The sequence below is a fragment of the Pygoscelis adeliae genome, unplaced genomic scaffold, assembly GCF_000699105.1.
Source record: "Pygoscelis adeliae isolate BGI_AS28 unplaced genomic scaffold, ASM69910v1 Scaffold353, whole genome shotgun sequence".
NCBI lineage: Eukaryota > Metazoa > Chordata > Aves > Sphenisciformes > Spheniscidae > Pygoscelis > Pygoscelis adeliae.
In genome coordinates this window covers 503,893-517,972 of record NW_008824445.1, presented here as the reverse complement: position 1 = coordinate 517,972, position 14,080 = coordinate 503,893, and the positions used below count along the sequence as shown (strand labels likewise).

The following is a 14,080-nucleotide window of genomic DNA, read 5'->3' as shown; positions in this document are numbered from 1 at the left end:
CTTGTCCTGGGCTCCGCATAACAGAACAGGATAAAACTTTTAGAGAACAATTATTTTGTAGTGGGGTGGACTTGGATTCAAACCATTAAAGTCAGTAACAAGTTAAGCTAAAAATGATTCCATGACACCCAACTGAAAGAAAAAGAAAAATAAGACAATAACTGAGTGAAAGTTGAAACAAGTGTAATATATATATTTTACATACATATATATAAAGAATCAATTTATTTTAATTAACTCTTCAAAAGTTCTGAATGCATTCAACACAATTGTAAAGGACATCCATGATTTTAATGCATTAAATACTTAACCCACAAAATTCAAATAGTGCAGGAGATACTGAATGCCAGAGGTTCGGTACAACTACTGCAACTGTATTTGATGAAAAACAAAATGTTTTAGTGCTTCCATTTTACTGTTTTAGTATGCTCATTACAGTATTTTTCCCTTTATAAACTGGAAGGATATGGAGCTAGAAAACATTTTAGTTTTTCACTTTCAACATGACATTTAGTAAAAAAGTTACAAAACCATCAGCTTTTAATAAACAAACACACTGGAATTCTTCAGCTAACATAACACAGGATTGTTGCCTTACAGCCAATAAAGAACTTCAGAACGAGGAAGCAAAATGGTGTCTTCAACTGCAATGATGTTAATCCAGAGTAATGACAGTAAATTCCATGGAAATAACCTGGAGTTACACCAGGAATAAGGAGGCGATTGCTCCCTCACCTTCTGAACCCCCAGAAGTCTATCAACTAAAAGCTTGAAACAATAGGAAGGTTACATCACAAAATGAAGCAGCAGTTACCTTCAAGGGTACCGTGAGATATTCCAAGACTGAAATTATTCTGAGTCAAGTCAAATGGGTTTAGTGCATTATGATTTGGCTTCATAAAAACATTTAAGTGCACACTACATATAGAACACTTCCATGTTTCACAGTCAAGTAGTTAAAATCACTGTATACTCCTTACAGGAGACTGAAACACACGGATTCAAAGAAGTTGCTAAAAACCAGCTTAAAAAAAAGAAAGCAAATATTTTGAAAGAAATATTCTATTTGCAACTGTAACTTATGCTATGGGTGCTCCCATTTGATGCGCTGCTGATGTAAATCTAACCAGAAAAGATGCACTCATATAAACATCAAAACAGGCAGGTTCCTCCTTCCAGGCTGGAAAAAACTCCAAGATACATGGCATATTTAACCAATAAAAGGGAGCTAAGCTTTACCCAAGCCTTTTATAATGCACTTAATGAAATATTTTTTTCTTTTAAAAGAACCACTGGTATTAAATAGAGCTTTTTCTTTACATACAGTATTGGTATATACAAAACAAACACAGAACAAAGACAGATGCAAAAAACCAAACAAGTGACTTCAGAAGTTCTGAAGCTCAGGAATATTTTGGTACAGGTCCAAAGTCTCTGGGTTTGAGAAGGCTCCCCGCTGCTCAACTTCTTTCCCTGCAATTATTTGCTTCACAGCTACTTCCACTTTTTTCCCATTTATTGTATACTGAAAAACAAGACCAGCAATGAAAAAAAAAATTACACTTTTCATGTAGTAGCTTTATGGAAATGTTCATGAAACCCCCCACCAATCCCAGAACTCAATGAAAATTTAGCACAATGTCTTCCCTTCTGTTACACTTGAGGCACCAGAACCTTTCTTCCAAAAATCACTTGAAGAGTAAGTTGAATTCAAAACAGTTTTTATGTGACTTTAGTTTATTACTCTGTTTGGTAATACTGTGACAACATGATCAAGCTCCAACCAATGAAACCAGATCAGAATTATGGTACAAACACTAAAAATCTTTAATGTTTTATGTTCTGACACATCCAATTTTCAAACAATTTTTAGTTTTCCAAGGGTGGGCTCAAAGCCCAAATCCATTGGGCTTTGGGAGAAGAAAACCATGACTTTCATATCTTAAATGGACAGTCTTTTTCTAATAGCGTAAAGTGAAGCACTAAGCTTAAACGGTCCTCAATATTAAAATGTTTCAAGACAAACCATAACAAAGGCTTCCCCTCCACATATAAAGCACAAAAATTGTATTACATTGTGTTACTCTGCAAGTAAGGACATTGCAGACAACAAAAACCCTAATTCTTCTCTTCTTGGGATCAGACCATTGTAATTTCTGACTAGTACAGTTCAGTAAGGAAGAAATACTCCAATGTTATTAGGAACTGTCAAGGCCCATTTTAGAAGACGATCTCTGCTTTTATGGGCACCAAGGCTTTAATACCACCTTCATTTGGGCTGGTACCACTGAGAACTTTCGGGGGAATGACAACTTTAAAAAGCTGACCTCCAAATATCTCCTTAGTCTTGCTCTGAAAACAGAACCCGCACTTGCTTTATTACTGAATCTGCTGATAGAGCAACCCAGGTTGTTCCTGGCCTTCAAAGCCACTGAAACTCCTGAACTCCAGGCATCACCACTTTTCATTAGAGATCTTTCAAAGCTGACTAAATAATCAGCTCAATACACTCTTGCAGTACTGATCTTGATACTAAATCAAACTTTTCCCTATTAAAACTACTGAAGTCACATGCAATCCTACCCTCCCAAACCACCTTAATTAACCACTCTTCCTCCTCAACGATTAGCAACCTAGTTTTCACAATTGCTCAGAAACCACACCACCTCAGTGGCCTGCAAGGGAACTGCCCCCTTTAAAAAAGATCAGACTGTTCAAAGCACATTTGTTTACTTTAATCAGTAAACATCTTGTGGATGATGACCAGAATGCTTACCTAGTCAGCACAGGACTAGAAAGATTTGCACTAAGAGTTTGCAGTATGTTTTTTAACACCTGGATATCTCATTAAAAACCATGCTTTTTATTACTAAAATCCTAATCACCTCAGCACAGCTATACTATTTCTACCAGTATACAGTGTCAGTATACAGTCAGGATTAGACTGTATTTTCAGATGAGGATTCAAATACATTTCTAAAAGTAGCAGAAAATAGAAAGAGGTTTCCCTTCCAATCAAAACTTTCAAAGAAAGATGGGAGACAGCTTTGATCACTTTACCACTGGCATATTTACCTGAAAGGTAATTAAAATCCACTCAATTGTAAATTCAGTCAAAGTGTGAACTAATTAGTGATCTAAGCAGGCTTTCCTGAGGGGCAGCCCATCACAAACACCTCACTGCCATCAACTTCATGCTGTACATTCAGGTGATTTACACAGTTTACAAGTTCAACACTTCATGCAGAAGCTAAGTTGCAGCCCAGAAAACCTAGACTTCACCATTTAACAGATGCAGGGGATTTTACACTCATGCAAAGACGACATTTTGAGCCAAGTATTATTTGCCAACAGTGGCCTGAAACAGAAGTAACTCAGATAGGAAGCATATCGCTGTGTGCACTATATAGGCTGGCAGTCCTGAACCCTAGACCACTTTCACATAGAAACCTGCGCTGCCAGTAAATGGGTATCAGAATATCAAGCAGTTGGTCTGAAGCGTCAAGCCTTTTCTCTAGACACGCTCAAGTCTATGTGCAAATGGACTTGAGACAACTACACTCCGCACCCCCATTCTGCTGCTCATAGAGCTGTTGGAGACTCTAGCATCAGAGAGGACTATAAAAACCCAGGCATTCCAACTGAAGAGTTCATACAGCAAGGAAGAGCACTGTAGAGTAACGCAGCTCCAGAAGACTGAGCATGCAGAACCTTTAGCTATACACATTTCTCCCCCACTCTCTCATAGGCATGAAGATTTTAGTTTAGTTACTGCTACAGTTAGGACAGTGATAGAGCTACATTTAAGTGGCTAGACAGATGTAAAAGTGAAATGGTTTACAAGATGATTTTATAAGTTTGCTCAGTGCTCTCAGCTTTCATAAGAATGTCATTTGAAACAGGAAAACAAAAACAAAATAAGCTTATGGGTAGCCAGAAAAGCTAAATTACCTTTTAAATATTTTCCTTTCAAAGGCTTAAGTACATATTACTGAAAAACGCAACACATTTATAAACTGAGAATGGGCATTTTTAGGTATTGTTAAATAACAAAAATATGTTTAGCTGAAAAGGAGAAGTGATGTTGCTAGGCAACATAGACAAACTATTTATAAAGCTCGAATACACTTTTGAGATGCTAAAATTTCCACGCATGTGGGTTTGAAGAGCAATGACAACTGCTCCTTAATTACTATTCAAGGTGACAAAGAAAAAAAGTAGGCAGCATTTTTCATGACATACCGGAATGCCTTTGGTTTCTAGAATGAGGCTTGGAACATGCCTGGCAGAAAGCGCTATACGTATTGCATCTCGAATTCTTTTCACCAGATCCTCGCTGAATGCATGGTTTAATGCCATCTTCAGGAAGAGTATCACCCTCTCCTCCCCATCTTTGTTGTACTGAGGAACACAGAGGCTATCGGAAACCTCCTCAAAGGCTTCAACTGAAAATAAAGGAAGAGTCCTTATTAGCACTTGCATTTGTGTATTATTTGGCATGCCCATTTTTTGTGGTTGCACCAAAAGAAGTATCACCTCCCCTAGAGCTGCAAAGGCAAAACAGACTTCCTGGCTAGGTTATTCTACAATGAGCTTTCCCTCTGGGTGCTCTGAAATTTTAACTCCTGCTCAGGTGAAAATCCAGGTTTAAGGACCATATATATTTAGGCCCAGGACAACAAAATTTTGCTATAACTTTTGGGACAGATAACAAGCTTTTACACTAAGCCATTTTCTTTGGCTTTCCTCACAATCCCTATTGCTGCATAGACAGAAAACTAACATGCCTGATCACACAAGAACAAGCAACAGGTCCTTAAGTCTTAGATTAGCACCTTCGCAGGCACAGTTTCACCACCTTCCACAAGATAAACCTTCTTTGAAATATGAAGCACAAGCTCAAGAACTTCATCTAATTATTAGGAAAGATACAATAAAACCAGTGTCAAGAGCTTGTCTTGGGGAAGAAAAAAGAAAAGCCTCAGAAGTTAGGTATTCTCTTACACATCTGCATGATATTAGTCTGTAAGGCCTTGTCATATGAAAGCAACACCTTATGGAGAACACACCTCGACTACTCATCTCCAGTCCTACAGATACTTCAGGAAAGCAACCAATTTCAAGTCTACAAAACAGAATTTTACTGTTAATGCAAATATGCTCTGTACTGTCTTTCATTTGAAAAACGGCAAGTCTTATTACTTAATCCTTCCAAACACCTTTCTAATGCTTGCATTTCAGATTTAAGGCAACAATGTCACATCTGAAAGAGGTGGAAAGTTAGTTTCATACCTATGTTATAGATTTCAGAACTTCCGAATCTTACTCCGTTTGGATTTAGTGTACCATCACTGAAAAATCACACAAATAAAACAAAGAAGCATTAAAATGTGATTAGTTTGATGAAAAGAGAAAGATTGATGCAATTAACCAAGTCTCTCTAAATTTCATGCAGTGAATATGCAGCTACGTTAGAAACAATTTTAAAAGAATTTGATTCAAAAAGGCATTTTGCTCATTAGAATGAAGTCGTACAGGAACCTCAACATTATTCATTCACCTTTCCTAGTCCCTTCCCTTTCCAGTAGCCCTCAAATACACACACATACCACCGACGACAAAACAGACCAAGAATCTTTGGAGTATTCCATCATATTGCAATTGCATATCATTACTTTCCAGTCTCTTACAGCTGGAACTTGTGTTTCATATATAGCAGCGTCACACTATATGTCCGTTGAGTAGGTCTATTTGTGACAATGCCAGACACAGCTTCAAGGCATTCACTCAACTTTGTTTTGAAGAGCAACTTTTAAATGCAAGCAGAAAATTTAGCCACAGTTGTGATCCTGAATGTCTACGATGGCTAACACAAGCACAACTTAACACCTGACCTTCTATAATTAAGTTTTGCTGTAAAGGAAGTCAATGGCAAAGCCGAGACCGGAAGACAAGTTTCCTGGTTCACCACCTTGAATGTGCTGCACTCTCAATTCAAGCTCTTTTATAGATGATCATTATAAACCATGGAACACAAAACCAAGTCCAATACTGTCTTGTGTTCACATATACAGAAGTGGGGTAGAACCTTGAAATGGGCTCTCTTCCCTCAAATAAATCAGAGCAGCTGGATTAGAGGGTTGAAGTCTACAATACTGGATTTTAAAAAACGAATATAAAGCTAACAGGCTTGATGGAGAATCATGTACATTATGCTCTAAGGTGAAGTTTGCAGATTTTAACACTTGTTTACTCAGACCACTTTCACCAAAATACTATACCTGCGACCCAGCATGACAATTCCTCCTGTTTTGGGATTAATTTTGCAGTAATCACCATGGGCCCAAACACCTATTAGAGAGTGACAGAGGTTAAGCAGCTAATTTCTTATTCATCAGTCATAGCAGACATTTACTAAGTTACATGAGTTGAGTTACACAAAATACATACAAAAATGTAACTTATCAGATATGTTTTGGGATTAATTTTGCAGTAATCACCATGGGCCCAAACACCTATTAGAGAATGACAGAGGTTAAGCAGCTAATTTCTTATTCATCAGTCACAGCAGACATTTGTGTAACTCAACTCACGTAACTTAGTAAAATACATACAAAAATGTAACGTATCAGATACTTTGAGAACTGCCCACAGCAAATGTAGCAGTACTTAACTATGCAAGCAATCCACTTTGCATTTACTACAAAGAGCTAGCACACACAAGAGTAGCTCACATATTAGGATCAAACACTAGGTTATCTGCCGATTGCTTGTTTGCATGACTATACAGCATCCTTTAGAAAACAGATGAATAGCTTCTCTGAACACCACATTTTGAGGAAACTGGAAGAATCTTCCACAAAGGTAACTATATTCCCACCAGTCTTTCTTGATCCGCTTCTTTTATGATGTACAATTCTGTGCAAGAAGCTTTCTGGGCTTGCACAATAGGTCCTAACAATTCCCTAGGGAGCTTATGGGCTTAGTGTTCTTGATTTGTGTTAATGTAAAATCCGATTTGACTTCTCAGAGCTGGAGTAACTTTTTTTTTTTTAAGATTGATACCACTACAGAAGCCTGCCACAAACAGAAATACAAGCTAATTCTACTGAAATTTTTCTAAGGAAAAAACGATGTGCACATAAGACCATTTTCTAACTTAACTGTTACAACCTTAAGCCCATTTACAAGGAAAAACAGAAAAGGGGTTTCAGACAGAACATCTGGACCACAGTTATTCCAGTCTAACAACTGCCACAGATTCCCCCGCACCCCCATTTATTGTTGTCAGGCTTACATGCAGACTGCAACTTCCACATTCCCTCAATTTTCCTATACAATTATCTGCTGCTGTATGTCCTGACTTCTCTTGTGAATCCACTCTGTTGCTGCTATTTATAAAAAAGCTTCCATCTCCAAAAAGCAGCAGCTTGAGGTCCTGCTCCTACAAAAGCCCTTGCCCAGTAGGCAGCAGGGAGTTCAGCATTGCTGTGCCACATAAGCAAAAGCTCTGGATGAGCAGAGACCTCCACAATTATTAGGAAGAAAGCCTCTGGCCCACAGTACCTGTTCCTTTACTCTTACCACCACTGGAAGACTGTATGAATGCAGAATACGCATGTCTGAGGCAGCATATACTTAAACCTCATGCTAATGAGGTAGCAGGTCAGCACTTATCCCTTAGGATTCACTCCTCCGGCTAGGTAGGAGCAGTCTGGCAGAGGTGCAGTAGCACTCATTAATGGAGGATTGATCCCTGACCTATTCAGCACTTTCATTTCACACTCATGCCAAGCAGTCTATGTCTGCACTACAGATTATCAGGCTGCTACAGTCATATCTGCCTAATGAGAGCAGGAGTAAAATGGGATTGGAGCTTTCCAGAGATTCTTAAACTGATTTGGATCCATGTTCAGAACAAAGCACTGGAAAACAGAGTAAGATGTTACGAAACATGCTGTGGAGTTCTCACCCTGGAAATCCAGATTCAAAGCTGCACCTGCCTATCACTGGGCAAGAATAAACCTGTACCTTCCTAAGAGCAGCAATACAATCTATAACCTTGGTCGGTTTGAGCAATATCTAAAGCCCTTCATTACACACCTGGGAATTTTGAAAAATAAGCCTTCCTGTATTTGTTGCCATTCTCATCATTCCAGAAGTGCGTAGGCTGACAGGGAATCGGCTTGGTACAAACCAGCTCTCCGCTTTCACCCCAAACTGGTTTTCCTGTTTACAAAGAAAGAGGTATTTTCTGCATTTCCTTCTGTAAACAATAGAGTACCAAAGCAAAGAGCATCTACAGTTATTACTTACGTGCCAGATGCTAATGTACACATGAGATGAGCCATGACTAGTGGTCTAAAGAGCTTTTGTTCAATTCTTAAACTCATCCCTATCTTAATCTCAGTAACTTCAGGAGAGTTACACCGCAGGGTGAACCCAGCCTGGCATCCACAGGAACATTAGCTAACGAGCATGCACACCAGAGGCTAGAATTTCGCCTCATGTGCTTTATCAGAGTAATGGAAAAGGAGGGCCTTTTTACACATTGATTATCTTCACTAGAGTCCTGTACAATCCAGATCAAGTGGTTCCAGATCGAGGTTTTGCAGAACATGTTTCCGAAGTGAAATCACCCATTTACAGATGTTTACCCATCTGATGACTGAAACATAAGGTCATGTAACTACTGTATTTCATAAGTGTACATAATATTTTGGATAATAGTTACCTTCATCATTCCATGCTTCTACAGCCATTCCAAGATTTCTGGCCTGAATTTCTCCTTTGTGAACTGGAATTGTAACATTCTGACCCATGAAACACGAAATTATATCTGTCCCACCTACAATAAAAGTAGTCTATTAGAATATACAGTACTTTTCAGAAAAAGCAAAACTGTTCTAGAGAACAGCAAGCTGCCACCTTTGCCAAATGCTTCTGATCCACATTAAGCAGCATAGAATATACAGTCAGTACTAGCTAGGATGTTATGTGAAAATAAAAAGGTTTCTTTTCTTACTTTATGTCTTTTTATATGTGTATGCCCTTCATGTAGAAATACTCCTTAATGCATAACTTTTCCAACATTTTCTTCAATCTCTTTTAAGGAAGCTTCCGTTTATGTAAGAATGAGAAAATAAAGAGGCCCTAGTTTACAGACTTAGATATCTAAGATCACTTAGAACTGTTTTCTTGTTTGTTTTCATTAGTTTCAACTAAGCAGTCAAGCTATTCCACTCAGTATTTACTTTGCTTTTATACCTTGTTCTCATTAGCACAGAGGCTAGGCGGGAACCATGTCTACAGGATGAACAGTTATCTTAATAAAAACAGATACTGTTAAAGTGCTTACTTAACTGGAACATTTATAGTTGTTCTACGACTTCAAGGAAGTAGAATTATAAGACATAAATCAATCCTGTTAGCTTTACTCATAAAAATAGTCTTCTGCATTTGAGACTATTAATGTCTATAGTAGGAAGTTCAAGATTCAGCACTACTCTTACTAAGACCAGAGTCAGAGATGACTTCAGTAGCAGAATAGTCAGACTTTTAAAAGTCAAACTAAAGAGTTAAAAAGCCTTTTGAAAAAGTCAGTCCTTGTTACAAAGCAGAATGAGGAGTTCTGTGGTGGACCTTACATGAACAGAAGTTGCCTCAGCTAGCACTCCTCACAACAAGCTGCACGGTATGTGGGCTTGATATTTCTCTAATTATATAATTTACAAAAAAATCTGTCTGCAGTGCCAATTACTTGGCACAAAACAATTGAAATGGGAACATGGAAAAACCTCTCCAAGAGGTATTTTCTGCTAAAGTCAGCTATTTGCAGAACAGTATGTTCTGTAGGTTAATACTTTTTTTTAATCTCACCCTGCTACTCCTAAGGACGGTCAGTCAAAATAAATGATCCTGCTTAAAAAAGCTAGAACCCAAAACATCCACCACATCAGAAACATTCCACCTAAAAGCCTTTGAGTGTACAAGCTTCATTATGGCACACTGAATTATGCAGAAAATCTCTGCACTAAAAAGACAATTAATTCCAGTTTAACTATAACCAAGCCTGGACAACCCAAGGCTTAAGCTTCCCAAATACACAGCAGCAAACAAGCAAGGAGGAAATGGACAGGCAATGAAGAGAATTAGTGAGATGCATGCAGCATAAAAGCATCACCTGAAATGGACCCCAGGAGGACACTGCTTTTTATGTGTTTGTAGACATACTCATAGCTTTGAGATTTGAGCGGTGATCCTGTAGACAGTATAGTGTGGAGTGTTTGGAGATTGTGTGTTTCACCTTAAGGAGGAAATCAACAAAATAGGTTAAGGTAGAATTTTTACAAGAGTTTTAACTATTTGTCACTACAATCCAGAATAATTCCATAAAGGACTTTGTGACAAGATGCAGGGCCAGAACCTGGAGAGGAAAGGCAGGAGGGAAGATAAAAGGGATTCAATAGCTTTTTGAAGCTTACCTGGTTTTAAATTCTTCTCTTCTAGCACAGCCAGCCACTTTGCACCTGTTCCAAGGATGGTGATCCTAGAGGGGAAAAAAGTTTAAATGTTTTGCATATTTAAATATGCTAAGATTCTAAAGACCTGCAGTTCCCACTGCAGTATGCAGAGGCTGTAGACACTTTGTACACTGATTAGTCAAGCAATGCAGTCTCTTGAAGCTTTCTAAGTGCAAGGCACATCCTTTTGAGCAATCAAAATTAGTCAGATCACATGTCATTTCTGCTGCTTTAAAACTTTCAATTTTATCTTGAAATATTAAGCAAAGCTTTCCCACCTCATGGAAAACACACCCTTTCATTTACAGAATTTGTAACTGCAGAACACTCCAAAGACATCACAAAATGTTATAACGTTTACTTCACTAATGGGTTCGTGGGCCATAATTGCCACTAAGCTGTTTAACACAAAACTGCTGCCTTGTTACACTCTTGCATATAAAAATTTTGCCATTTCAGGGCACAGTTTAACAAAGAATACTTCATTCCGAAGACAGCAAGCAGCCAGTGATTTTCTTAGATACCTGCTCAGTTTCCACTGATGAAAGTCTGAGTTGCAGGTGCCTAACTGAACATCAAATTTGGCCTAGCTAACTGAACAATTGAATTCCACCCTTGCAAAAAGTGTATTTAGAGCTCTCCAATACAACATAGTTAAAACTTGAAACAAAGGCTGTAGCCCTTCCCTACTCTATCAATGGAAGTGCTAGTTTAACATTTCTGCTGACTTTTAGGAAATCCTCTTCCCTGCCTTCTGCTACTTCATTTTATATCACAGCAATAAACTCACTCAAGAAAATGCATAGAGACAGATAAGAATAAGGGATACAGTCTGAGCGCGCAGATCATGGGCAATACTTACATCAGTAGAACTTAAAATAAGATCCTGCTATCTTTGCTTTTACTCCAAAAAGGCAAGATGGAAGGTAGAACAGCTCTTGAGATAATAATACAGTTCAGAAACAGTGAGAGAACTATTTCAACACTATCAAAAGGAGATGTCTTCCTCTGCCATTTAGGTAGATTACAGTTACTGAGAGACTGCCACCTCTTGGGTAAGGACAGGGACAGGCTATTCGCACAAACACATTGGTGCACGGAGCAATTTATCAGGTACATGGGAACAGCACCTTAAGAGCCCACAAAAGTATACTGCTCCTCCAGTTACCATGTACCACAATCAGGCAAACTATTTTTACTCATGTGATATCTTATTTTCCTTCCATGCTTCAAATTGTTTATTTTACAGTTAGAATACGTACTGCTTCTCTGTTTATTTTTAAGCTCTTTGACACTTCCTCTACAGCACATGTAGAGCCATCTCCTATTATTTCCTTCCAAACTTGGTGGATGGTGACTAAATACAGTTCACTTGAACAGACCTTTAATTGATGTCCACTTAAGTAATTCTTGTCATGAAATATGAGATATCTTGATGATACTATAAGAGTATGCTATCTGAAGGAAAGTATGGTACATCTTCAGAGAAGTAAGGTAGTCTTAACATGTTGAAGTCTTTTTTTTAAATATGTAACATATGATTGAGTTGGGAACAGACTGCATTGTGAAGTATCACACAGATGGCCACCACTTTTAGCACCAGATTACAAAAGTGAGACATGCAGACACATTTCAGTTATCTTCACTTACTTTTGGCATGTAGAAACAATGCTTAAAAATAAGCCGTGTTATTTCTTGATTCTAAATTTTTGCCTGTTGTTCTACTGGGGAGGGCCTGGGGGGTGTCTTAAGTTTGTGGTTTTGTTTTGTGTTTTTTTTAACTGGAAACATTCTGACTAGGCATTAGCCTTCAATTATAATAGCCAGAGACAAAATGTCAGTCTTTAAAAACTACATGTCACAGAGGACAGAGTGAAGTTTAAATTATTATCAAGAGTCAGAAAGAAAATCTTTTGGCATCCACTTTCCACCACAAATGAATTAATTTTAGTTAGCAATTAAAAAAGACACTCATTATTTTACCAGTAATATCATTCAGATCTACTCCTTACAGCCAGTTGGCAAAACAGGGAAGTTACCAAAAAAGTTTAACCACTGTACGAAACTAAATACCATCACAGGATTTTACAGCTGTTTATCCGATACCTGCCATTTCTCTAGGCCTCGAGAGAGGGCACTGTGAGCACTTTTAGGCACAAAGAACTGTGTAAAACAATTAATGAACAGCTTGCCAGGGAAAATTAGACATTATAGATTAAAAAGCAAAATATGAAAATATAAGCAACCCTGCTGAGCCTTTCTAGTCAATTTATGTCTTTAAGTCAAAGTGCTATATTGAGTCTTATGTTGAGCTGCTTGAAATAAAGGATTCTTATTTTCTAAGTTCCAAGTGTGCTGAGAAATTACTCTTCAGATTGCTCCCAATTACTGCCTTTTGAAAAGCCTGCTCTTGAAAACTGACTATTGAACCAAAATTCTTTGTTTGCTTGGAATCCAAATACTTCACTCAAATGTGAAACAATCAGCTCTTTGTCTCTTCTGCTCTCTCTCAAAGACTGTTTTAGTCTTTGAGACTTTTTAAAATTAAAAAGACTTTAAATTTTAAAAAGTAGTTCCACTCAAGGCTAAGCCAAAAGATAAACTATGTCATGCTACGTACTAGTTTCTGACCAGAGGAATGACACCTTTAATGAGGTTGTTTGTGTGTGGTCATTGTAACAGGAGCAGAGACCATTATCCTTCCATTTAATCTTGTTTACATACCCTAGTCTGTCAGTCAAGTCCCAGAGCACATTTGGTGATGGAATTAGAGGAGATCCATCATACAGGACCACCGAAGCTCCTGTAGCAAGTGCAGTCACTAACCAATTCCACATCATCCAGCCAGTCTGGAAAAGAGACAACACCTACATTAGTTTCTATCTTTGTCAGCTAGCTGTCCACTTTCCTGGCAGCTCTATCACAGGATCAGCAGTGTTGCTCGCTGTCATATGCTGGTAGAGGAGCTACAGGCAACTAGGAAGTGATGGACAGGTGTAGCTCTTGGCAGAATCATCCGGACCAAAGCATGCTCCCTGCCCTTATGCAAGATGTGCCATCTTCCCCTCCACTTCCCTTGCCCAAAGTTTTCCTGCTTTAAGAAACTGTTAAACCAACACTTGAGTTTAGGCCCATCTCTGCTGATTACATCTAATTGTACTATTTAGGAATCAGAAAATAATGCTGGAGCACTGTTTATCCTCTCACCTGTCCCAGGACTGGATCAGCTACGTCCTCCTGATGGATGTTCATCTAACTTATCCTTACAAATACCTAATGAGATGGGGATTCCATACCTCCCTATCATGTATCTTTAAAGCATGAGAGAGACAGCATGAGAGAGCAAGAAACAGGACAACTTTGGGACAAGGTAGTTATAATGATTCCTCCATGGAGATATTACAAACTGACTAGTAGTGTTGAAGTTCAGAAAGGAACTCATGCAGAAAGACATTAGCCTTCTCAAACCATTACAGTAATAGACGACTTTGGAATGATTTTCTTTACCACAGCATTAGAAAAAAAACCCACCACATAAGTGAACTCCTACACAGATC

At 38.3% G+C, this 14,080-nt stretch overlaps 1 protein-coding gene across 1 annotated transcript in view; it reads right to left on the bottom strand.

Moving 5' to 3' along the window:
* Nucleotides 1-279: 279 nt before the first annotated feature.
* The window catches only part of AACS (acetoacetyl-CoA synthetase), a 51,135-nt gene continuing 37,334 nt past the window's right edge, over nt 280-14,080 (bottom strand). Inside the window, exons 10-18 of the mRNA XM_009320960.1 lie at nt 13,248-13,372; nt 10,485-10,549; nt 10,184-10,306; nt 8,735-8,848; nt 8,104-8,229; nt 6,282-6,351; nt 5,293-5,351; nt 4,243-4,445; nt 280-1,525 (exon numbers count right to left, since the gene is read on the bottom strand). Of these exons, the coding sequence (XP_009319235.1) occupies nt 1,388-1,525; nt 4,243-4,445; nt 5,293-5,351; nt 6,282-6,351; nt 8,104-8,229; nt 8,735-8,848; nt 10,184-10,306; nt 10,485-10,549; nt 13,248-13,372 (1,023 nt within the window). The 3' untranslated portion in view covers nt 280-1,387. The remainder of the gene's footprint in view (nt 1,526-4,242; nt 4,446-5,292; nt 5,352-6,281; nt 6,352-8,103; nt 8,230-8,734; nt 8,849-10,183; nt 10,307-10,484; nt 10,550-13,247; nt 13,373-14,080) is intronic.